Here is a 24493-nt window from a genome sequence, read left to right on the forward strand (position 1 = left end):
CTAAGTTCAATTGACTTCAATGATTATGATTTCATTCAATGAGAGCTTATTTCACATAATAATAACAGCTGGCATCAGAAGAAAAATGTCTAACAAGTTTGAAATTGAAACAGTAGCAATCATCAACATTATTATCTTCATCTGATCTGAAGTAACCAAATTATAGTGAGATTCACATCAATGTGTCAGCATTGTTTGAATGGGGAGCATTGATGCTATTAATGAGAAATACTGACAGTCAACGAACTGTTATGCATATTCTCCAATATTTATAACGAAAGCTACCTTCTATTTTCTTTGGTAAAACAATCAATGTTTGAGAATAATATTGATGCATGGGAAAAGCGCCTTACTTCTATGGAAGATATTAATTTCTACATTAGGAAAATGAACAACAGCAATTTGGCCGTTTTAATAAATAACCCCTTTCTTTCGCCCAAGTTAAATTTTGGCCGAATTTCCTCATTCTTTGCAAACAGATTCCACAACGGACACTTCTGAAGTTTTAAAAATACCCTTCATATATCATACTGAATCATTAAAATTTCATCGAAATTGTTCAAGCAGTTATCGCGATCGGATATACAAACAAAATTGAATTAGTCTTGATAGAATAGGATCGATCGATAGAAGCAACTCCCGTCATAAAAGTTTTTATATTTTATGAAAAATAAAAACTATCTATACTCCCAGGAATAGCTCCGATTGAAGCAGCAGTGCCCGATCAATTTGTTCCCGATAAATGCATTTTGATTAGTTCTTCAACTTGGTGCCAACCTAATGAAGTCATCTCAACTTAATGCCTTCACCTGTCAAAATTATTAATTTAGTTGCCAGTTAACAACTGTTTCGAAGAGGAGGTACTCTCTCTAAATTATAGATCTATAATAACATATGATATGGACATTTCTATTATAATTAAGAGATTGGGAGAAGAAGAATATACTGTACATACTAAAAGACGAACTTTAAACCCTTAAAAACCACCCTTGGAGTTGAAATATCGCCAAAAGATTTCTTAGTGAGAGCACCTAGGACGTTTAAGGAAGCTATATTCCAAGTTTTGTTGCAATCCATCCAGTAGTTTTCTAGAAATCGTGATCAGTGAGTCAGTGAGATAAGAATTTTATAAGTATAGAGAAGAAGATTGGAATTTCTATTATTCATGATATTTCGACTCTCTAATCTCAGCTGTCATATTATGCGAATAATGTGAATTTAGATCGATATAATTATTATGGAATCCAATATTATTGTCAAATAGATTGAATAACTTGAAATTGCAGTTATAAAGATTCTTATTGAGATATGTTTACTTCAATTAGAGATTCTAAAGTTGACTCTTCAACCACTGAGAACAAGATAAATCAGCAATAAACCCAATTTAAAATAAGCTTTTATTCCACCTATTTATATACTAGCAGCATCAACCTTTCTTTTATTGTTGACAAAACTCACTTTGATGCGGTCGAACTTGTTTCTTTGCCTGTATAATAAATTTTTATACCCACATATTGAACTCACGATTCAGATGGTAATGGGATTTAACATATTAATCTATACTATAATAATAGTCCAGGCAATGAATGCTCAAAAAAGGGTATAGAGGGAAATGTTTGGAAGACAATTTTTGATCCCGCAGTTCTGTTAAGGGTAGTAAGGAGGTATACATATCAAAAGTCCCCACCCCTACCCCCTGTTCTAAGCGGGTGGGGGTGGTTTAAAGGTACTATATACTATATACTTTGAGACATCAAAGGAAAATGCAAGGTGCTGCATTGTGATAAAGTCACGTTCGGCAGACGCCAGTATGTTTTTTCGATGAAAATAGAAAAAGATGTATCAGAAGCTCTGGCATCCAATTATTTAATATTTTACCTGATTTCATGAAGAGTATGATTGAACGCAACTTTAGATCTCAATTAAAGAAGATTTCTCTAAGAGTGCTCTTTACTCAAAGGAAGAGTACATTCAACATTACTCCATATGAATGGTATTATGCTTTCTTTAGATCTCAATTAAAGAAGATTTCTCTAAGAGTGCTCTTTACTCAAAGGAAGAGTACATTCAACATTACTCCATATGAATGGTATTATGCTTTCTTTCCCTGTGTCTTGTGTATTTGTTACTGTGGGCTGTGTCTTTTTTGTTCGACCATTTAGATTTTTTGACAAGTTCCAAATCCCCCTGATTTAGGTGGGCAGTCAATGCTATTTAATCTATCTATCTATGCATGTAACTGGTTCATAAATATGAAACATGAAACACCATTATGTAATGCACTTACCAAATGCAGTCCCAAAATAAGCACTACCAAATGCACTCCCAACTGGACAGTTGGGTTAAGCAAGCTTGAAGCTAGTTGAAGACACTCCCCTACACTTATGGAGGCTTATAACATTAATCCATTGTACCTTGTTGTTCAATATTGTTTTTCTCTCAGTAATTAAACAAAATAAAATAATTTTTCTCTCCACAGATGCAAATACAAGAAAAAAGTGGAACAAAACGATGTATGAACTTGAATACAAAAAGAAATCGTTTATACTATATTTATATACCAACACTTTAATAGTGTACTTCTACAGAAATACTATCTTAAACCAGAACCACATCTGCAAAGAAAATTAGTTGTAAATAGGCTACGATAGGATATGGTTGACGGGATCAATTCTACTTACTTATTATAATATTTACTATTCACTCTATAGTATTTACTGATTTTCCAAATTTGAATTGAATAAAAAGCTTTTCAAAAAACAGAATATAGGTTTCAAAGTTTCGATCAGTGATTTACTTGTCAAGTGTTCAAATTGACTATATAGATTGTTTTTCATAGAGGGATAAACTGAGATATAATAAATACACGTTTTATAAAAATTGTTCTGTATTGAAAATTTGCCTGAAAACAAAAATTATCGAAATAATCTATCACTTTTAAACAAAGTAGGCTATATATACATATATAAAAGATACCATGTTACATCATTATCGTATCAACGGTAAAATAATTATATTAATTGACAAAATTAAATATCATTTGCAAATTATGTAGTATTGAAAAGCAGTAGTAATCTACTTAATTGCTTCTTAAATTTCATATTTCTTTGATAAATGATTCTTCTTAACTAAGTAGGAAACATACAGTCATCTATTATAAAGATATTTTGTTGTCAAGAATCAATTAGTACTCAAAGAAAAATCATGTGTGTAGGCCTACTGGCCTAATAATCCTAGTAAAATATTAAAAGAAAGATTAATTATTAGTGAGATGATGAATAATAAAGATCAATAAATTATCATGGGAATTGATTACACAAAAAATATAAGTACAAATTTCAATTTCATTATTATCCTTATTAGCTTATATGGCTTTGAAGGGCGAGTAGACCCAAGGATTGGCCGCTGGAGGTCACCCGATAGAAAAATTCATCGTCAATATGGTATAATGTAGTATTGCGGAGCGTTACGATTTCCTTGACCAATTCCATGTCGACTGAATGTGTTTTGTCAACTATTGAACTCGCAACGCAAAGGCACAGGTAGCATCCTCGTAGAGGGGAGGCAAACAATACTAACTGAAAATCTATTTTTTCCAGGAAGGGTATAATATTGTAAACACATGTTAAATATTTCCTGCCGCCAAAGTGCAGAACTTTATACCTGGCACTAGAATTTTTAGAAATAGAAGCATTTGGTTAACTTTGGTTTTACGCTTCAGTGAACATAGTCTATTAGCAGGGTAGTTCTACCTGAGGACACCATCGATGACTAATTGACCGGGCTTTCTAGAAGTACCTAACGGGAAACATTCGACTTGTTTCATGGAAGCAAGGCATTGTAATACTGAATGAGTATTCATAGTTCTATAAAGCAAGGCCTTTTGGTTCTAATACCCAAGACGTCAGTCTGCAGATTGTTGTTATGGAATGCAGAAAACTTCTTTCACCACCCTTAGACAATAAATGCTGTTACAAAAGATTGAAAGACATGCCGCTTCCAAAATCTATGGATATGGTTTCAGTACTATATATATATATATAATATATATATATATATATATATATAATATATATATATATATATATATATCTGAGTGTCGCATAAGGGACACACTATTATTCCTCACCCACCATATAGCATATATAATATATCGAACTTTCTCACTCCCACTCAACCACATCACTCTCTCACACATACCCTTTCCTTCGGGCTCTCTCTCTCTCTCACTCTCACTCCTCTCTCTCTCTCTCTCGCTTCCTCTCTTGGCTATGTCGAGTGAGTAAACGTGTGTCAGCTAGGCTCCGTCTTCTAACAGATATTTCGTAGGGTTATACAGTTCAATTCACTAGATATTATACATCAAGTTATTCAGTTTCTCGAGCTAAATTCAATAGTGTAATTATATTTTTGATTAACTCACACTCTTTTTATTTATCTTGAAAAAACATTCCTAATTCTTCAGTTCACCTTCTCGCCTAGCCTATAAAAGTGTAAATCCACCTAACGGTACACGATGGTTCGACCGAACAGAGGCACGCCGAAGAATGAGGTCAATGCTCCGAAGCCAGCTATTTCTGGAGCATTGTCCGAAGAGACCCTCCGAATTATTCGACAGCAAATCGAAGAGTCTGTCCATTGTGCTGTATCAATGGCTGTGAAGTCTATTTTCGAGGAACTTCAGGCATTGAAGGAGGAAAACAAACAGCTGCACGATAGAATTCGTGAGCTGGAGGTGTCTTGTCACCTGAAGGTCGACGACCTCGAGCAATATGGGCACCGACATTCCATACGTATTTTTGGGATCCCGGAGAGCGACAAAGAAGACACGGACCTGCTGGCGCTCGATGTCTTCAACAAGAAGCTGAATGTGCCCGTGACTCTGGCGGATGTAAACCGCTCGCATCGCGTTGGAAGGCGTCAACCACCTCAACAAGGGCAAGCTAAACCCAAGGACCGACCCATCATAGTTCGACTCTGCAGCTACCGGACCAGGAAGATGATCTTCGACACTAAGAGGAAGCTGAAGGGTTCCGGCGTCACCATTCGCGAGGATCTGACTGCGGAGCGTCTCAAGATCCTCAATGCTGCGGCTGACCGTCATGGGCACAGGAATGTATGGTCATCTGACGGGAGGATTAAGATCTCTTTCGGCGAGGGAGGATCCAAGAGGGTCCACACAGTCGAGAGGATGACCGACCTTCAAAAAATAAAGGTAAATTAAATCATTCCAGGATTCAATGACTAAGGTGCCCTTCACTACAATAATAGGAAATTCGTATTAATAGATTTCACAGTAGATATACCTTGGCATTTTTCATGAGCTGGCTTTCTGTTCTATAAATGAATCCTTCCACTGCTATTTATGATTATATATAAGGCAATTATTTCAAACTGAAGAGATCCACATTTGTTAATACTGATTAATAATTTATCTTGATATTAATTCCCAAAACTACGTTCAATGCATCAACTACTTTACTCCAGAGGGTACTAAGAAAATCATTATCTCTATTCTTACTAATAATTACATCTCTTACCAAAAGTATTTCCATAGTTGATAATTATTTTCGAAATGCTGAATTACAAATAAAATGGATGATTAACATACGTTATAGATATAGATGTAATCTATAGGTATAGATAGTAATCTCTTCTATATTAGGTGTACATAATGATATCTTCTACTATTGCCATAGCTCGAACAATAAAAGCTAATGTGTGAGGAGTTATTGATGGAACAGAGAGGTGGGTAGTCTGTTCATATGCTTATAAAGGGGCTGTGTTTCATTTAACGTTATCTTAGACATTTATCACTAAAATATTACAGTACTCAATTTACTACTTTTATCGTTATTGCAACTCCCAATAGTTAATTATACTTCTAATACTATATAATATTTTTTAAACTTCACCGATCAATCCTATTTAAAACTCATCTAAAATAATCTAGCTCTTTCTCAAGCGTCTCCTCTACTTCTTATTTTTCTTTCTCATTTCTTGATTTTTGCAATGATGATTATTATTCTTTTCTATTCTTCTTCGTCTTCTTCTTCTCCTTCTCTTTCTTTTTCTTTTCTTCTTCTTCTTTCCTTGATCAATTCAAGATCACAATACGATGTTCTATTTCTTATTCTATAGTTCAGTTTCATAGTTTCTTCTCAATTGTGCACATTCCTTCTTTCTCTTCTCTTCTTCCCCATTATTATCATTATTTTCCCTGTGATTTTTCCACTAGCTATCCAGCATGTTCAAATGTTTATTTCTCTTTCTATCTCTATTATTTCTCTTTCTACCTTTTCTCTTTCTATCTGATTACTTTCCACTAATATCCATATTTGATATTCGGTTCTTTCTCACATTAAATCATACTATTCCTCTTCCATTTTATGCAAATATTATTCATTATCAGTTGTATTATGTATCTTTTCTCAATTGATAACTTTCTTCAAAGATCTTTCGATCTTTCATTTTTCTGCTGGCTTTTTCTTCTCTTTTGCAGCTTTTAATGGATCCCTTTTCACTCTATCTCCACCTTGAACACGATCTTCCACTACTGGATTCCATCTCTCTCTATCTCAAATTGGACTCGATTTTCCACCACTGGATTTCATCTCTCTCTGTCACCACTTGGACTCGATCTTTCCACTACTGGATTCCTACTCGCACAATCTTCACTTCGACTCGATCTTCCACTACTGGATACCTTCTCGCTCTACCTCCACTCGGACTCGATTCTTCCACTACTGGATACCTACTCGCTCTATCTCAACTTGGACTAGATCTCCCACTACCAGCTCTTCCTCAATCTTCATCTTATTCACCATTAGGTGAATTATTCATCACCGTAACTCCACAGATCACAACATCTACATCTTATTGATGTGTTCAGTGAATTTTTTGAACTAGTGTTTTTAAATAGTGAAGGGAGCCGAACTGTCAAGGCATACAGGATGCACTCGAATCAAGAGACTTTTTCATTTAGGTTAAGTTTTATCAGTTTCATCCCCATTTTCCCCGTCATGTGTCGTTCTGAGGTCGGTTCACGATTGGTCTGCTGCTTCCATGATGCCTCTCACTGACACGTCAGCTTGCTCGCCCTCAAGTAGGTATGATTATTTCAATAATAGTAATAATGACGCAGGTATGTTTCTAGCAAATAAGCTCCACTCTTCCAAAAAACTTTTCAAGGCTGCTCACCTTAACGTCCAATCCCTCAGCTGCCACATTGATGAACTCAGAGCAATCTTCCGTTTTCAGGACTTCAATATAATTGGAATTTCCGAATCATTTTTGAAGCCTAGTATTTCATCAAATTTTGTTGCATTACCTGGATATAATCTTTTCCGGAATGATAGATTAAATAAAGCTTGTGGGGGTGTAGCAATTTATGTGAAAGATGGTATCAAAACAAAAGTTTTAATCACATCTAAACAAGAGTATTGTTCCAGACCAGAGTTTATGCTACTTGAATTATCCTTATCTAGTACTGATAAATTACTCGTTGGTATCTGTTATCGCCCACCAAAAATAGGTCATTTTACAGATTTCGAAAGTGCCTTGCTTTCTCTTATGCCTTGTTATAGCCGTATACTAGTTATGGGGGATATGAACACCGACTTGAACATGACAAATCGTAACTTTGACTACTTTCAACTGACTACTATTTTCCAATGCCTAAACATGACTATTTTACCTCTCGATCCAACTCATCATACTAATGTATCTGACACACTCATTGACCTTCTCATTGTTAGTGATCCTAACGAGGTTGTTCAAGCAGGCCAAATCCCAGTCCCAGCTATTTCTGGACATGATTTGATCTACTGTGTACTTTCCCATAAGATACCTAAGCCAGAACAGAAAATTATCACTTATAGAGACTTCAAAAACTTTGATGAAGCCGCCTTCCTGACTGATGTGGCTCAGACTCCATGGCATCAAATTGAAGCATTACCCTCAGTTGATGACATGGTCAAGACTTTCGAGAATTGGACTTTGACTTTGTATGACAAACATGCACCTTATGTGACAAGGAGGATTAATAGAAAACGACGAGTACCGTGGATGACTGAAGACATACTTAAGATGATGGGACGTAGAGACAAAGCACATAGAAAATTTGAAAAGACATTTGACTTGGACAGTTTGATAGAGTATAGGAGCCTTAGAAATAGAGTTAAACAGGAATTACGGAACTCAAAGATTAGGTACTTGAATTCGTTTATGACAAACAATAGACAAGACTCTAAATCACTTTGGCAGGGAATAAAAGAATTCGGGCTTGGCAAACAGAAACCGAATCCACAAATAGACTTACCATTGAACAATATTAATGACCATTTCGTTTCACACTCTAACCAACGCGACAAAGTTGTCATTGCTAATCATATCGATGATCTTGAAGAGCAGGTTACAAACTTAGATTTACCAATTACTGATCAATTTCATTTCCATCCAATCTCAGAAGAAGACACTTTCAGAGCAATTCAACGTATTCATAGTAATGCTACGGGTGTAGACAAAATTCCTATTAAATTTATCAAGAAGATGTTATTTGCTATTTTACCAACCATTACATACACTTTCAACAAGTCACTTGAAGAAGGCATTTTCCCTGAAAACTGGAAGTTTGCTCTGGTTCGCCCTCTAAATAAAGTTCCATCACCCAATAAAGTTGAGGATTTTAGACCAATCAGTATTTTACCTGCATTGTCCAAAGTGCTAGAAAGACTCATTCATGCTCAAGTTGTAAAATTTCTAGACAACAATAGTAAGCTTCATAACTTTCAATCAGGCTTTAGAAAATTCCATTCAACTGAAACAGCTCTGCTCCGTGTCACTGATGATATAAGGTTAGCTATGGACCAAAGAAAATGCACCATCCTCACCCTATTTGATTTTTCTAAAGCATTCGATACTGTTGATCATACAGTCCTTCTGAATAAGTTGGCTATTCTTGGTTTCAGTCACAACTCGTTAGTTTGGTTTAAATCCTATCTATTAGGTAGGAAACAATGTGTATCTGTCGGTGACAAAAAGTCTACTTGGAAAAACGTTATGCATGGAGTACCACAAGGTTCAATTTTAGGCCCTCTCCTCTTCACTTTGTATGCTAATGACCTTTCTTCCATTATCAAATTCTCCAGTTTCCATACTTATGCAGACGACCTTCAAATCTATTTAAGCTGTCCCATAACAAAAATTAATGAAACAGTTGGAATAATGAATCAGGATATCAATTCGATAGTGGAATGGACAAAGAAAAATGGCCTTAGCTTAATCCCATCAAAACACAACCCATTATAATTGGATATTCTCGTCTTATAAACAATATTGACCTTGAATCGATTCACAAAATTAGTGTAGATGGTAATGACATTCCTTACTGTAGCTCAGTTAAAAATTTAGGCATTATTATGAATAATACTCTTGACTGGTCAGAACAAGTGAACAAAACTTGTAAAAAGGCATTCTCAGCCATGCATGCATTGAAGAAAATGCACGATAATCTCCCTAGAAACATTAAATTATTATTGGTTCAATCTCTCATCTTCCCACATTTAATGTATTGTAATTCTGTTCTTAACGATATGCAAGTCACTCTGAATGATAAACTACAGCATTGCCAAAATTATTGTCTACGTTTCGTCTACTCTCTCCAACGCCATGATCATATCACCCCAGCCCACATTGCTAGTTCAACATTGAAGCTTCCCAATCAAAGGCTTTTTCGAATAGTCAAGCTTGTTAGAGATATCTTGAAATACGGTAATCCGAACTATTTTAAAGATGATTTCAAATTTGTCTCTGAAGGTAGGAGGATAGATGCTTCACATACTAGAACCGGAGAAAGTACTTTAAGGATACCCAATCATCGAACTACTATTTTCACAAAATCCTTCTTAGTCAGTGCCTGTCGTGCATGGAATGCACTTCCTGTTACTATCAGGTCCATCAAGAGCCGAGCGAGCTTCATCCTGACTTTAAAAAAACATCTTTTGGAACAAATGACTGAAACTGTCCGGCCCTAGAACGATCACATGACAACCATCCCCCACCCATCCCACAAATACAAACCTTTAAACCTGTTATAGAACGAATTGTATATATACATATATTATATAAACTCATGTTATTTCAATTATCCACTGCATACTGCTGTATATTACTGAAAGTTGATTACCCTGATCTACTTTCAGCCTACTTCATTTTATTAATCAATTATTTGATCTTATCTACCTATATAATAATTTTACTTTATCAATTTTCTGTTTTTTTTCTCTTAAATATTCATATTGATTAAAACTTTTACAATATTTCCATTAATAAATAAATCCTTAGTTTAAATAATGAAATTAACGTTTTGGTAGAGAGTTAGTGGGGAGGATATTTTAATATTCTTTCCGAAGAATGGACATTGATATGTCCAAAGCTCCGCCAATTTATGTAGATGCATAACAATATATTATTATCTATAGCTATTATATTACAAATTGCTTTTTCATATCATATACAGTTCAATAATTATTTTCTTAGTCTATATTATGTAAATTCATCTATAATTTTGCTGTATTGTAAGCTATTGTATATAAGTGTATAAGACAGTATATATTGTAATCTACATAAATAAAGTACTCAATCAATCAATCAATCTCTCTCTCTTATCACACACATGATAATGAATTGAAACGCAGATTTCTGTCTTTGACACTAATATCATGCTTTAATTAGATCAATAATGTTTCAATAGCCATCTAGATCTGCGAATAGATCTAGGTGAACTATTTGTAACACAAAAACTAATAATTAAAACCACCCTTAATGAAGCTTGATTAGTCCCAACCGATATGGTTTTCAGTAACTTTAAGGACATGACAAAAAGACAGTAATTGTGGGTTGGAAACGTAATTTTGAATATTTATTATAATAAAATATAAATCTCATTTTCCCGGTGCTCTAAACTCGTTATTTAATAATAAGCCCACAGTTTAAGAGCCATCACTGATACTTCACTTAGTATAAATACAGAAGAACAAAAATCATAAACCTTATTCCGGGCCACTTTCTCATTAATTCTAAATTCTCGTATATGTGTGTGATAAACGAAATTTGAATTTGAAATCACAACATTTTTTGAAAAACGTGCTTATTCTACGAAAATTGAAACCCCTTCCATAGCTGGCGTCTAGGAATAAGAAATATATTGACCGATAAATACAAACAATTTGGATGTAGATTAGGCGATTAGGCCTTGTCTAAAGAATTCAGCTTATAGTCTGTTATACAATAAATGAGCAATTCAATATTCATAACATCTTAGTAGTCATCTTATGAATAGTGTAGTCATTCATCAAATCATAATTATCATCACTCATTACAATTGAATAAATTAAGTCATACATTGAAAAAGAAAACTATTTATAAACTCACAGCACTGAATATCACATTTTCAACAATTTGAGAATTAATTTACGGAATAATAAGCATTTTCATTCAGAATTAGATTTAGTGCGTTTTTTTATTTATTCAGAGGCCAGTTTCTTCTAATATAAGATAGGGGCAGATTATTGAACATGGAGTACACTAAATAGGGATAAATTTCAAGCTCTTACTCAATCTGACATTAGGAGTTACAATACTATAGTAGTCCAGATAACAGTAGACCTCACTGAACATCCTTTGCAATGTGGTAATGAGAATCCTTTGCCATCTACTACAAATGCTATCTACTAGGAAGTATTACTATCTATCTATCTATCTAACTATCAATCTTGTGTCACGTTATTTTTCATAGTTAAATAACGATTAGCCTCCTGCTTGGCATCAATCGGTAGAGCATGAAATATTTTAATAATTATAAAAATCAGGTCGAGGTTTTTTATAGGATACAGTCTCATAAAAATCTTGATGGGCCCGGATATGAGCTTCCACAATAGTTCTGATAATTCATTAAAAAATATATGTATAATAATAATCCTATAGTATTGAGGAATAAAAATAAATCGTACACCATAAACAATTTGATACATATATTAAAAAATATTTCAAAAAAATAAATCAGAGCAAAAATATATAGAGCGACAAAAATATATAAGATAAAACAATAATCGAAATCAATAAAATATCACAGGCTGAATACTATTCTTTAAATTTTATAGCACGAAACGTTACCATGTGCTTCCATTTTTATGATCATATGCATTTATTTGCATGTAGCTGCGATATCAGCTTGCTAATACTTGTCGACTTGGACAATTCTATTTAAACTGAATTCTTATATCAGCATGACAAATTGACAAACTAGTAATCCCAAATATATTGTTAAAACTCAATTTGCATCATCCTTGATCTTTGAACTTAGCGCGTTGCCAGTATAGCCAACGTTTGGCAGATTTAGTCTGCATTGTTTTCAATATTTGTATCTTTGTAATAATTTCAATTTGTTGTCTAGTATTATTTGATTAATTTCAAATTTGTCCTTTTTCACTTGCTTTTAAATAATATTTGTGTTTTGTATCTTTATTCTTGCATTTCTCACTTGCGGAAATCGTTGTAGGTAGGTTTTGCTCCACTCGGCTTGTGTGGCGCTGGTGTGCTGCTTCTTTGTTTCAACTCGATTCCAGAATGTGGGAATTGGCCAGCTCTTGTTTTCAATTTTCGAATTTGAATTTATTCCAGCTGAATATTCAGTACTTTCATGTTTCATTGGCATATTTGCGATAAATATTGGCCTAATTCAATCAAACAACTTGTATGTCTTCACGGATTGTGTTTGAATCTCAAACTTCTGGTAGGTGTAACCTCACTTTCCATTTGAACACGCTTTTCTGAACTCAATTTTTAGAATTTAGTTTAAAGCTCTTTCCAATTTTACATTGTTCATCTATTTCAATCCTTTTTAAAAAATGTCAATTTAGCATTATGATTCCATTGCATTTCTGCAAAATTCCAAGATCATCAAGATTGCTTGATGTTTCTACAAATCTTTATTTCATATTCTTGTTTTCAAACTCTTTGTACTCTGAACTCTGTGTAGTTCAGAGCGCTGTTGCTACAGTCAACATATTTCTTACCGTAGGGTATTTCCTTTTCCTCTGTCCACAGTTTGGATTTTGGGAAACTCAATCAATCTCTCTCTACATCTCTCGAATCAATCTGCTACCGAATCTGTTCTACAATTCTACCTACGATCGAATCTACCGATAAAGGTCTGCAGTCTCTATTGACAGTCGAAATTGCATCCACTTTGGGGTTCCATATACCCTCCCACTCACTTGGTCGACTGTGCAATTTAGCATTCCACTTTGGGGTTACATATACCCTCCCACTCTCTGGCCGGTATGGTGATGATGATTTCCATTGCCGGAGCATTTCTTACAAATGCCTACAATCTTCGACAGCTTTCGACATCCTCAAGATACTCAGGTTGAGTAATTGTATATTCATCATAAATTTGTAATATCATCCATTCTTATTCATTCATCTGTCTATTTTCATTCATTCATTATCATTCATACTGCTATTGTTCATTTACTTATATAGATTTATCTTACTTATGAGCTACAAAGGCAATCAAAGAGTTTGTCATTTCAGGACATTGAATAATATTCAAAATTTTGAATACAAAATCATTTTATTTTTTGAATTTGTTTCTTCACAATTTGAAAGTCTTTACAATTGGCATCACATTCAACTTATGTATTTTGAAACTTACATCACAATTAATCAACAATAAAAATAACAATTATTCACTACTTGATTTTGCAATTATTCGCATTACCTATTGTTTTGGTAGGACGAGTTGTATTCAGGACTCAGCCTACCTGGTCCTCTATTAATTTTGCTACCAGAAAAGTTATTTTGATAGATATCAGGCGCATATTTATCATTATAAGTTTGGCCGTCTCCGGTCCGGATACTTCATATTGACATATGCTTAGAAAATACATTTATTCTTATTCATTATTTTACATCAATTGTGTAATGATTATTGTCTTAAACTTTTATTCATAGTGTTTATTTCTGTATGTTCAAGGGTAATATTTGTATGGAGTTGCTCATACTGATACATTCAACCAAGCACTTATGTCATTGTTCCCAACAATTGGATACAACACCAGTAGCCATCCAGTGTAAGAGGAGGTCGAACATTTTCAATTGAGGTATCGTTCCAATTTTCAATATGCCTCCTAAAGGCAAACGAAACAGCCTTCTCACTGTGAGAAGTGGCATCATTAAAAATCTATCTTGGCTTTATACTGAATATTTCAATTTTAAAATCAATGATGAAAATGATTTTCAAAAACTACTAGCAGTCAAAAGTAAATTGCTCAACTTTGAGCAGCGTTATGAAGAGATAAGCCTGGAATTTGATTCAGATGACATTGATGACAATGAACATCAAATTGTCACAGAAAATTTTTTAATGTTAATTGCTAATGTAAATACAATTTTGAAAAATTATGATTCACAGCAGCAAGTTGCTACATTTCAAGCACCGGCAATGGAACATCAGTCACCAAACTCCTCTCCAGTTCCCAAATCACCGGGGTCTGTAGATCATAATAGTGTAATCAACACAAATCAATCGCCATCTGCTTCAGTGACTGCTAATAATGTCAATTCTCTGCCTTTGCAACCCACTATGCCTATTTATCAAGGTCTACAATTACCAATGGTACCGTTACCAGAATTTTCAGGTTCCTTTGATTCATGGCTTGAATTCCGTGATACCTTTTCCAATATGGTTATTGAAAACCAAACTTTGGCTCCAGCTACAAAGCTGTATTATTTGCGCAAAGCTCTCAGTGGTGAAGCCCTTGCACGCATTCAGAATATTCCTCCAGGGAATGGAAACTTTGAGCTTGCATGGAATCTGCTTACACAGAGGTACAATAACCCCAGATTAATTGCAAGTACCCACATTCAAGGTATTGAATCACCCCCAGCACTCAAGAAAAATTGTTCCAAATCTCTTAGAGCTTTCATTGATCACTGTAAATGTCACATTAATGCTTTAGAAGCGCTCAAATTGGATGTTCAAATTAAAGATTTACTTTACATGCAAAAAATCACTTCTCAACTTGACTCTAATATCTTGCGCGAATGGGAAAAACGCATTGAAATAAATGAAATCCCTACTATGGATAAACTGTGGGAATTTCTTGAAAATCAATGTAAGGTAATGGATGCTATTTCATCTCATAGCCCCTCAAATCCACCAACTAATCAAAAGGTTTTTACTCAAGCTACTTCAAATGCACCCAATGTTAGGCAAAATACTCGTCCTTTTGCTCAAAATAATACTCTGAATAATTTTCAGCCATCAGTATCCTGTCAATTTTGCAATGATCGATCTCATGGGATTTTCAAATGTGTCAATTTTTCAAAGATTCCCATCAATCAACGTTATGATGCAATCAAAAGGAAAGGGTTGTGTTTCAATTGCCTTAATCCTTACACTGACAATCACAACTGCTCTTCAAAGAGATGCCAAAAATGTGATAAGCGACATCACACTGTTCTACATGATTCCTTTACTAGCAATTCAGGAGGTAAGAATGTTGTTTCTAATGTGATTCAGTCTCAGAATGAGTGCACCGTTTCTAGTGCCCATTCATCTTCAGCATCAAATTCAGTTAGTTCACAATCTGATAATTCAGAAACAACAGTTGTTTCACATGCTGCTTCATCCATCATTTCTAATAATAAGTCATCAGTTCAAGTATTACCTACCGCAGAGGTTCTGGTTGTTAGTTCAAATGGTGAATTAAATGCATGTAATGCTTTAATGGACACAGGAAGTGATTGTTCACTCATCACTCAAGAGTTGGCTGATAGATTAGCTCTTCCTTCTCGTCATGTAACTAATCTGATTAATGGAGTGTCCAGTATGCAAGCCAAATCTACAGTTGTTCACTCAGTATTAATAAAATCATCTGATCATACTTGGTCAACGCAACAAGAATGTATTGTTGTTGAGAAATTTGCCCCATGTATTCCTCGTGTCACAATTGATCTTAACTATTACAAGATTCCAAGCAATATTCGACTTGCAGATCCAAATTTTCATAAATCTAAGAAAATTGATATCCTATTGGGTATTGACGTTTATGCCGCAATCATGACTGGCAATCAAATTATTGTGTCACCTGATGTTCCAATCCTACAAAATACAAAACTTGGCTTGATTGTTTTTGGCTCTTGTCAATTACCTAAATCAGTGTCACTCAAAAAATCATCTAATCAATTTGTTACCAATTTTGTCTCCACAGCTGAAGTCTCCAATCAGTTGGAAACCTTCTGGAAGCTGGAAGAAGTCTCTTCAGTTATTCCTGTCTCTCCTGAGTGTGCTAGGGTTGAAGCACACTACAAAGAAAATACCATCAGGCATGAAGATGGTCGTTTCCAAGTGTCCTTACCTCGCAAGGATTCATTTGCCACCCTTGGTCATTCAAGGACTCAAGCTATGAAACGTTTCCATTCATTGAAAAAAAGATTTCTTAAAGAACCTGAGCTCAAACCTCAATATGTTGAATTTATGCAGGAATATGAAGATTTAGGTCACATGCACCCTGTACCGCCACCAGCCCCTGAGGAACAAGTCTATTATATTCCACATCACGCTGTCTTCAAGCCCGACTCCACTACAACCAAAACAAGAGTTGTGTTTGATGCTAGCGCCAAAACATCAACCGGAATTTCTCTCAATGATGTTTCTCATGTAGCTATTCTAGCTCCCAATACAGTTCTTGTAAATACTGCAGTTGTTTCACCTTTATCCATTATTTCTGAACGTGTTTCCAATAGTTTTAAAATTATTCGTGTCACTGCTTATGTTCTGCGTTTTTTACATAACATTCGTCAGAAAGTTGCTGATCGCCGTACTGACGCCCTTTCAGTTGATGAAATTGAAGATGCTGAAATTCATCTATTGAAGGCCATTCAAGCTGAAGCATTCCACAAGTAGTTGGAAATTTTACGTGCAAATGATGAGTTGAATGCCTCCAGTAAGTTTCATTCTTTGTCTTTGTTCATTCACTCTGATGGCCTCATAAGAGTAGGAGGACGTTTAGCTAATGCTAATATTGATTTTGATTTCAAGCATCAGATATTGCTTCCTGCCAATCACAAATTCACCAAGGCACTGATTTTTTATCATCATAACAAATTGTGTCATGCTGGTGTGCAAGCAACCATGGCTGCAATCAGACAACGGTTCTGGATACCATCAACAAGGCGTACTGTTAAGAATGTTCTGCGAAAGTGTATCAAGTGTTTTCGTTTCACTCATACTCAAGCTGCACAATTGATGGGTCAATTGCCCTCTGTGCGTGTAAATATTGATTTTCCATTCATGAATGTTGGTCTAGACTATGCTGGACCTTTTAGTCTCCGTATTGGTGGTCCAAAGTCACGGACATTTGGTAAAGCCTATTTTGCATTTTTCATTTGCATGATAACTCGTGCTGTACATATAGAAGTAGTATCAGAGCTGTCCACTTCAGTCTTTCTGGCTGCTCTCACCCGTTTCATCTCAAGACGAGGTATTCCAAGGAATATATATTCAGACAATGCCACCACTTTTGTGGGTGCAAATAATGATCTCAAAGAGTTAGGTGACTTCCTCAACTTGCCTAGCAATCAACAAATACTTCAAAATTCAGGTGCATCTTTGCACATTCAATGGAATTTCATTCCCCCAAGAGCTCCTCATCATGGTGGTCTGTGGGAGAGAGGAATAAGAAATTTCAAGAGTATATATAAAATTATTGTTTTCAGTTGTCGATTAGATTTTGCCGTGAGCAGACGCAAGTTCAGGTGCTCTCTTATCTCTGAATGAAATAGTTTGTTCGTTCTTGCGCCGTGCCTCTTGTTTAATATTAACTGTTTTCCGTTTTTCTAAACTGTTCAATTGAGGATTTATTTCATTTTCCCTTTACTTTCGAGTTCTTATTAAAGTCAAAAATGAGTGTCTGTGAAACTTGCAGTCTTTCAGTTAATCGACAGGCGAAGGACAAGTTGGTTTGTTCTATTTGTAAGTCCATGTTCCATGGACAGTGTATTGTTGGGAAAAAAATGACTGATGCGGAATTGGAACTCCTAGTATCGAATTCCTGGTCGTGCAAAAAATGTGAGGCTAAGCTACGAAGTCAACGAAATGATAATACAGTTGCAACGCCGGTGAAATCGTCGTTAGCTAACGTTAGTGTGCTGTCCGACGTATCAGCGGATTGTTTCAAGTCAACTATGTCTGACCTTGAAAACAAATTTAGTGAAGGTCAGGTAAGATTGGAACATTCGCTTGAGGCTTGTTTGAATAAACTCAACGCTAATTCTGACACCTTGATTAGGCTGGAAGGCATAATAAAGACCCAGCAGGACATTATATTAAATTTACGAACTGAAAACACAAAACTAAAAGGTTGTGTAGAGGTGCTAAACGACAGGGTTGATTCGCTCGAACAGTACGGCCGTAGAAATATGATCGAAATACACGGGATTCCTGTTGTGCAGGGGGAAAAAACCAATGACGTTGTGCTGGCTACGTGTAAAGCAGTCGGTGTTGACCTGGGTCCGGAGGCGATAGACAGCTGCCACCGCCTGCCCAAGGGGGCAAACCAACACTCTCCCGGGATCATCGTGAAATTCGTACGACGCGATGACGCGCACAAGGTGCTTGATAAGAAGAAACAGGTGAGGAGACTTTCCACTCGCGACGTCGGATTTCAAACGGAGGAGCGCCCAGTGTTCATCAACTTGTCACTGACTGTGGTACGTAGAAGGATTCTGTCACAACTAAAGAAACTTCAAAAGGAGAAGGGATTCAAATATGTGTGGGTGGATAGAGCAGGCAACATCAAAGTAAGACCAGTGGATAAGGGGAAGGTGTCAATGATTAACAGTGATAAGGATCTGGAAGCTTTTATTACTGCTATGGTTTAAATTAATAATAGTTAAACCGGTTTCAAAGTGGCATTATCCTTTGTAGAAAGAAATAAATTCTCCCCATATAAAATAGTATAAAATGGACCCAACAGATCAATAATATTATATTATATACATCATATTCATATACTTATGCATGAAACTCTTTTATGAAGAAACATATTGATATTAAAATTGAGAATCGGGGAATCTAACAATATTATCGGGCAGGTGTTGGAATGAATCACTCCGATGAGCGGCCTGTTGTCTATTGTGACTGCTGCAATATCAAATGGCTTTTAGTTGAAACAAACGATTCACAGTACAGTTCAGAGATACCCTATACCCTGCAAATACAATACAGCTTATCAATGAATTCTCTTTTGCGTTCACTATCGTTTATTGTTATCTCTTTCTCTCGCTCTCAGTGAAGTCAAGAATGAAAAAGTTATGGCCTACACTGTGTAGTATCTTAACTGTTATACTAGTCTAGTGCAATGCTAATATAATAAGATTTCGTTTGTACGAATTCACTATCGCAAAATCGAAATCAACAATGGATAAAGCGGTGGATGCCCGAATAGCTGTCTGGTATTATCTGTGGCATTTCCCTGATATCAATTATAGCTATAACCTAGATACCAAACACTGGCCTTATCTTCGAAGTGATTCGGCTCAGTGAATGCATACAGTGTAACAGTTTCATAGCCATGTTTTCTGTTTTGGTATTCATTATTCTTCATCGCCTTATATGGATTGTAGGGGGTAATTTAGACAGTTTATTCATTATATTATTTATGGTCGTTATGTTTACAATATCAGCTTATTCTACTCCAAACTGTATTATCTCTGAGCTCGTATCTTTGTTAATTGGTTTTGCAGAAAATCCTACTTCTGTTTAAAATAATTTTTCCACTTAATTACTTTATTTTTTGAATTAAGTTTCTCGATCTTTCTATGTGACGGAAAGACTGTCTTTCTTGTATAAAAGAGGCGCGGCGGGAAGTCGCAGGATTGGTAATTTACCCACTTTTTTATTATTATTAAAAAAAATTTCTTTATCTTCTTGATCCTTAACTTACTTCATTTTCTTTCTTCATTGGAGTTTACATTATCATAAATTTCACAGAATAGTTTTATACTTTTATAGAATATTATATGTCAGTTCTTGAATGTGATGATGATCTAATAGGCTATCATGATACAAGTGAAATAGATGATTTATTCTCATTTGAACCTCAGAACTCAAGCAATAAAAACTTATTGAATTTTTTTCATACTAATATAAGAAGCCTGAATAAAAACTTTGAAGAATTGGTTCATTATTTGGGAAATATCAAATTTAAATTTCATATTATTGCCTTGTCAGAAACGTGGATTACGGATGATGCTCATTTCACTTACGGTCTTGAAGGGTATAATGTTGTACAGAACAAAAGTAAACATTCAAAGTGTGATGGGATATGTTTATTTGTTGACAAGAATTTTCATTTTGAAATTATCGATTTAGATATCGAAGAATCGAATTCCATCTGTATAACGTGTTTAATTGATAACATTAAATATACAGTAATTTTAATTTATCGCTCCCCAGCTACCAACATTAATAATTTCATATCAAGTCTAGACTCTTGTTTAAACAGAATAAAGGACACTACCAATGTAATTTTAATGGGCGATATAAATCTTAATATTTTAGATAACAATAATTTAACAAATGAGTACTTGAGTACTCTGCATATCAATGGATTTAAATCCTACATCAATAAGCCGACAAGGATGGTGAATGGAAATGGTACCTGCATAGACCACATATTTTTTAAGGAGGGGGCAAACAATAGAGACCTGCAACATGGCGTTATTATTAAAACTAATATAACAGATCACTACAGTATTTCACTACACTTGAGTGAAGCCTTGAAAAACAACGCGGTAGCAGGGGAATTATGGACCAAAACTGTAACTGATTTCGACGGATTAATAGCTGACTTACAGGTTGAAAGCTGGGCTGATGTTTACAACACCGACAATATCGATGCAATGGTTAGCAATTTCATAGAAAAATTAACACAACTTACAAATAAAAGAACAAAAACAATCAGACTAAGTAAAAAAAATAAACCAGTAAAAAAATGGATTACACCCAGTCTAGTCAATTCAATTCGAGAAAGAGACAAATTACACAGGAAACTCTCTCGGCAGCCAAACAATATTGAATTGCAAACCCGCTACAAGAACTACCGAAATACTTTGAATAATTTAATAAAAAAAGCGAAAATAGATTATTTTAATGAGAAGTTTGACGAAAATAGGAATAATGCCAAGAAAACTTGGGAATACATTCACGAGCTGCTTGAAATGAAGAAAAACACAAAAGAAATAAGCCTAGATGCAGATATACTTAACAATTACTTTGCTAATGTAGGTGTATCATTTGCCAAAAAAATATCAGGAAATGTTAACGATATCCCAGTTCCTTTATCATTATCAAATTCATGTCGACACAGTATCTTTCTGAACCCCACAAACACAAACGAAATAATTACAATTATAAATCAGTTGAAAAACAAATCTACACCAGGACCAGATAACTTCACAGGACCTTTCATAAAAAAATCTCTCACTACATAACTGGACCCTTAGAACATATATTTAACAAATGTTTAAATGAAGGATATTTCCCAAAAAAATTCAGAGAAGCCAGAATCATCCCAATACCTAAATCCGGAGATTTGAATAAACCAGAAAATTATAGACCTATAAGCCTAATAAGCAACCTTTCAAAAATATTGGAAAAAATAATAAAAAACAGAATTATGTGTTTTTTGGAAAAAGAGGATATAATAAATGAAAAGCAATTTGGTTTTCAAAAAAATAAGTCTACTAAAGATGCAGTCATCCACCTGAACAAAATAATTTTTGACAATTTTAATAGCAATAGAAAAACTCTTGCAGTATTCATGGATCTATCAAAGGCTTTTGATACCATACCTCACAATATATTATTAAACAAATTAGACAGATCTGGAATTAGAGGCATAGCAAATGATTTATTTTCTTCGTACCTAACTGAACGGAAACAATTCCTAAATCTCCATGGTCGAACTGATATTAAATATACATCAGGGTTCGGCTTGCCCCAAGGTTCTGTGTTATCACCAATTCTTTTTCTGTTGTATGTGAATGACCTACTCGAACTAAACCTCCAAGATTGCACCACCCTGTCTTTTGCAGATGACACTGTATTGATCTTCAGTGGCAAAAGCTGGGAAGAAACATTCAATATGGCAAATAGAAACTTAATAATAGTAAAAAAATGGCTGCAAGATCATATCTTGACTTTAAATGCTGACAAAACTAAGTATATCACCTTTTCACCCAATATAACTGGACAACCAGCAACAGATTTAAATCTTACAATAGGAACAACAAATAATCGCTATGAAAACACTACGGATAATGCAGAAGTACATAAAACATTAGAAAGGGTGCACACAATTAAATATCTTGGTATACTCTTGGATCAACATATAAAATGGAACAAACACATAGACTATTTGTGCTCAAAGTTGAAATACCTCATTTACATTTTTTACAAAATAAATAAAATAAAAAACAAAGACATTATACGAAAAATTTACTTTGCGTATGCTCACTCATTATTTCAATACATTAATGAAGTATGGGGAGCTGCATATGATACACATTTAAAAAAATTATTTATCCTACAAAAACATATTATAAGAGCTGCATTAGGAAAGCCACGACTCTATCCTAGTAGGGAAATTTTTCTTGAATTTAAGGTCCCGACAATAAGACAGAATTATATGAAAAACATAATACTCTATATCAATAAGAATAAATCGAATTTTGCTACACATATTTCACCCCATAATACACGTCCTAACAATAGATTTAACACAGAACTCATCAAGCTAACCATATGCAGGCACCAATTTACATATTATTGTAACTACATTATAAATAAGATTCCAAACGATTTTATAGATAAAAAAATCTCACGTAATTTACTTAAAAGTATAGAATATTGGATTGAGCAGAATATATTCTTCAAAATAGTTGTATGAAGTATAGTATGGTACCCAACAAGCATTGTTACTAGAAACTGTGAACGATGGTATTTCGGTTTCAGGTTCTTGAACCAGGTATGTAATTGTCCCACGTATCTTGCAGGAGATTAGTTTTATTGTATTTATTTTCTCTTTTTGAAAGATTAACTGTCATGATGGCCTCAAGACGTCACAATAATTAATTGGATATCACTTTATCATATAATATGTAGTATTCTTAAGTTTTGTTTTTTTTTCAAGCTTTTGCGATTTTTGTAAATTACTGTAATACTTTCTTTATACATTATAAAATTTGAATTGTATATAAAGTACTTGAAGCAGAATAAGTGAACTGCAACTCACTGCCAACACACAAGGTTTCTTATGTTGGCAGTGCCAAATATTACATTGATCATATTCTTGTTTTCAAACTCTTTGTACTCTGAACTCTGTGTAGTTCAGAGCGCTGTTGCTACAGTCAACATATTTCTTACCGTAGGTATTTCCTTTTCCTCTGTCCACAGTTTGGATTTTGGGAAACTCAATCAATCTCTCTCTACATCTCTCGAATCAATCTGCTACCGAATCTGTTCTACAATTCTACCTACGATCGAATCTACCGATAAAGGTCTGCTGTCTCTATTGACAGTCGAAATTGCATCCACTTTGGGGTTCCATATACCCTCCACTCACTGGTCGACTGTGCAATTTAGCATTCCACTTTGGGGTTACGTATACCCTCCCACTCTCTGGCGGTATGGTGATGATGATTTCCATTGCCGGAGCATTTCTTACAAATGCCTACAATCTTCGACAGCTTTCTACATCCTCAAGATACTCAGGTTGAGTAATTGTATATTCATCATAAATTGTAATATCATCCATTCTTATTCATTCATCTGTCTATTTTCATTCATTCATTATCATTCATACTGCTATTGTTCATTTACTTATATAGATTTATCTTACTTATGAGCTGTGCCTACAAAGGCAATCAAAGAGTTTGTCATTTCAGGACATTGAATAATATTCAAAATTTTGAATACAAAATCATTTTATTTTTTGAATTTGTTTCTTCACAATTTGAAAGTCTTTACAATTGGCATCACATTCAACTTATGTATTTTGAAACTTACATCACAATTAATTCAACAATAAAAATAACAATTATTCACTACTTGATTTTGCAATTATTCGCATTACCTATTGTTTTGGTAGGACGAGTTGTATTCAGGACTCAGCCTAACTCGTCCTCTATTAATTTTGCTACCAGAAAAGTTATTTTGATAGATATCAGGCGCATATTTATCAATATATATTAAATTCTATAGTATCTGATAGATTTCTTTGTAATAAATATATATTTTATCTCAGGGTGCGAGATTTGGCACCTGAAGGAATAAATAGAGCAATTCATCTAGTGAATCAGAGCTACATTAAATTATCGCAAATTATATTGCAGAAATTAATGATCATATGAATATTGTATTAAC

General features: G+C 34.5%; 1 protein-coding gene across 1 annotated transcript; it reads left to right on the top strand.

The window, feature by feature from the left end:
- The first annotated feature begins 18081 nt into the window (after positions 1-18081).
- LOC111048540 lies at positions 18082-18948 on the top strand. The gene has a single exon (XM_022334452.2). The coding sequence runs from the start codon at positions 18082-18084 to the stop codon at positions 18946-18948; it is 867 nt and encodes a 288-aa protein (XP_022190144.1).
- The last annotated feature ends 5545 nt before the right edge of the window (positions 18949-24493 follow it).

This window comes from Nilaparvata lugens, chromosome 2 (assembly GCF_014356525.2).
Source record: "Nilaparvata lugens isolate BPH chromosome 2, ASM1435652v1, whole genome shotgun sequence".
Classification (NCBI taxonomy): domain Eukaryota; kingdom Metazoa; phylum Arthropoda; class Insecta; order Hemiptera; family Delphacidae; genus Nilaparvata; species Nilaparvata lugens.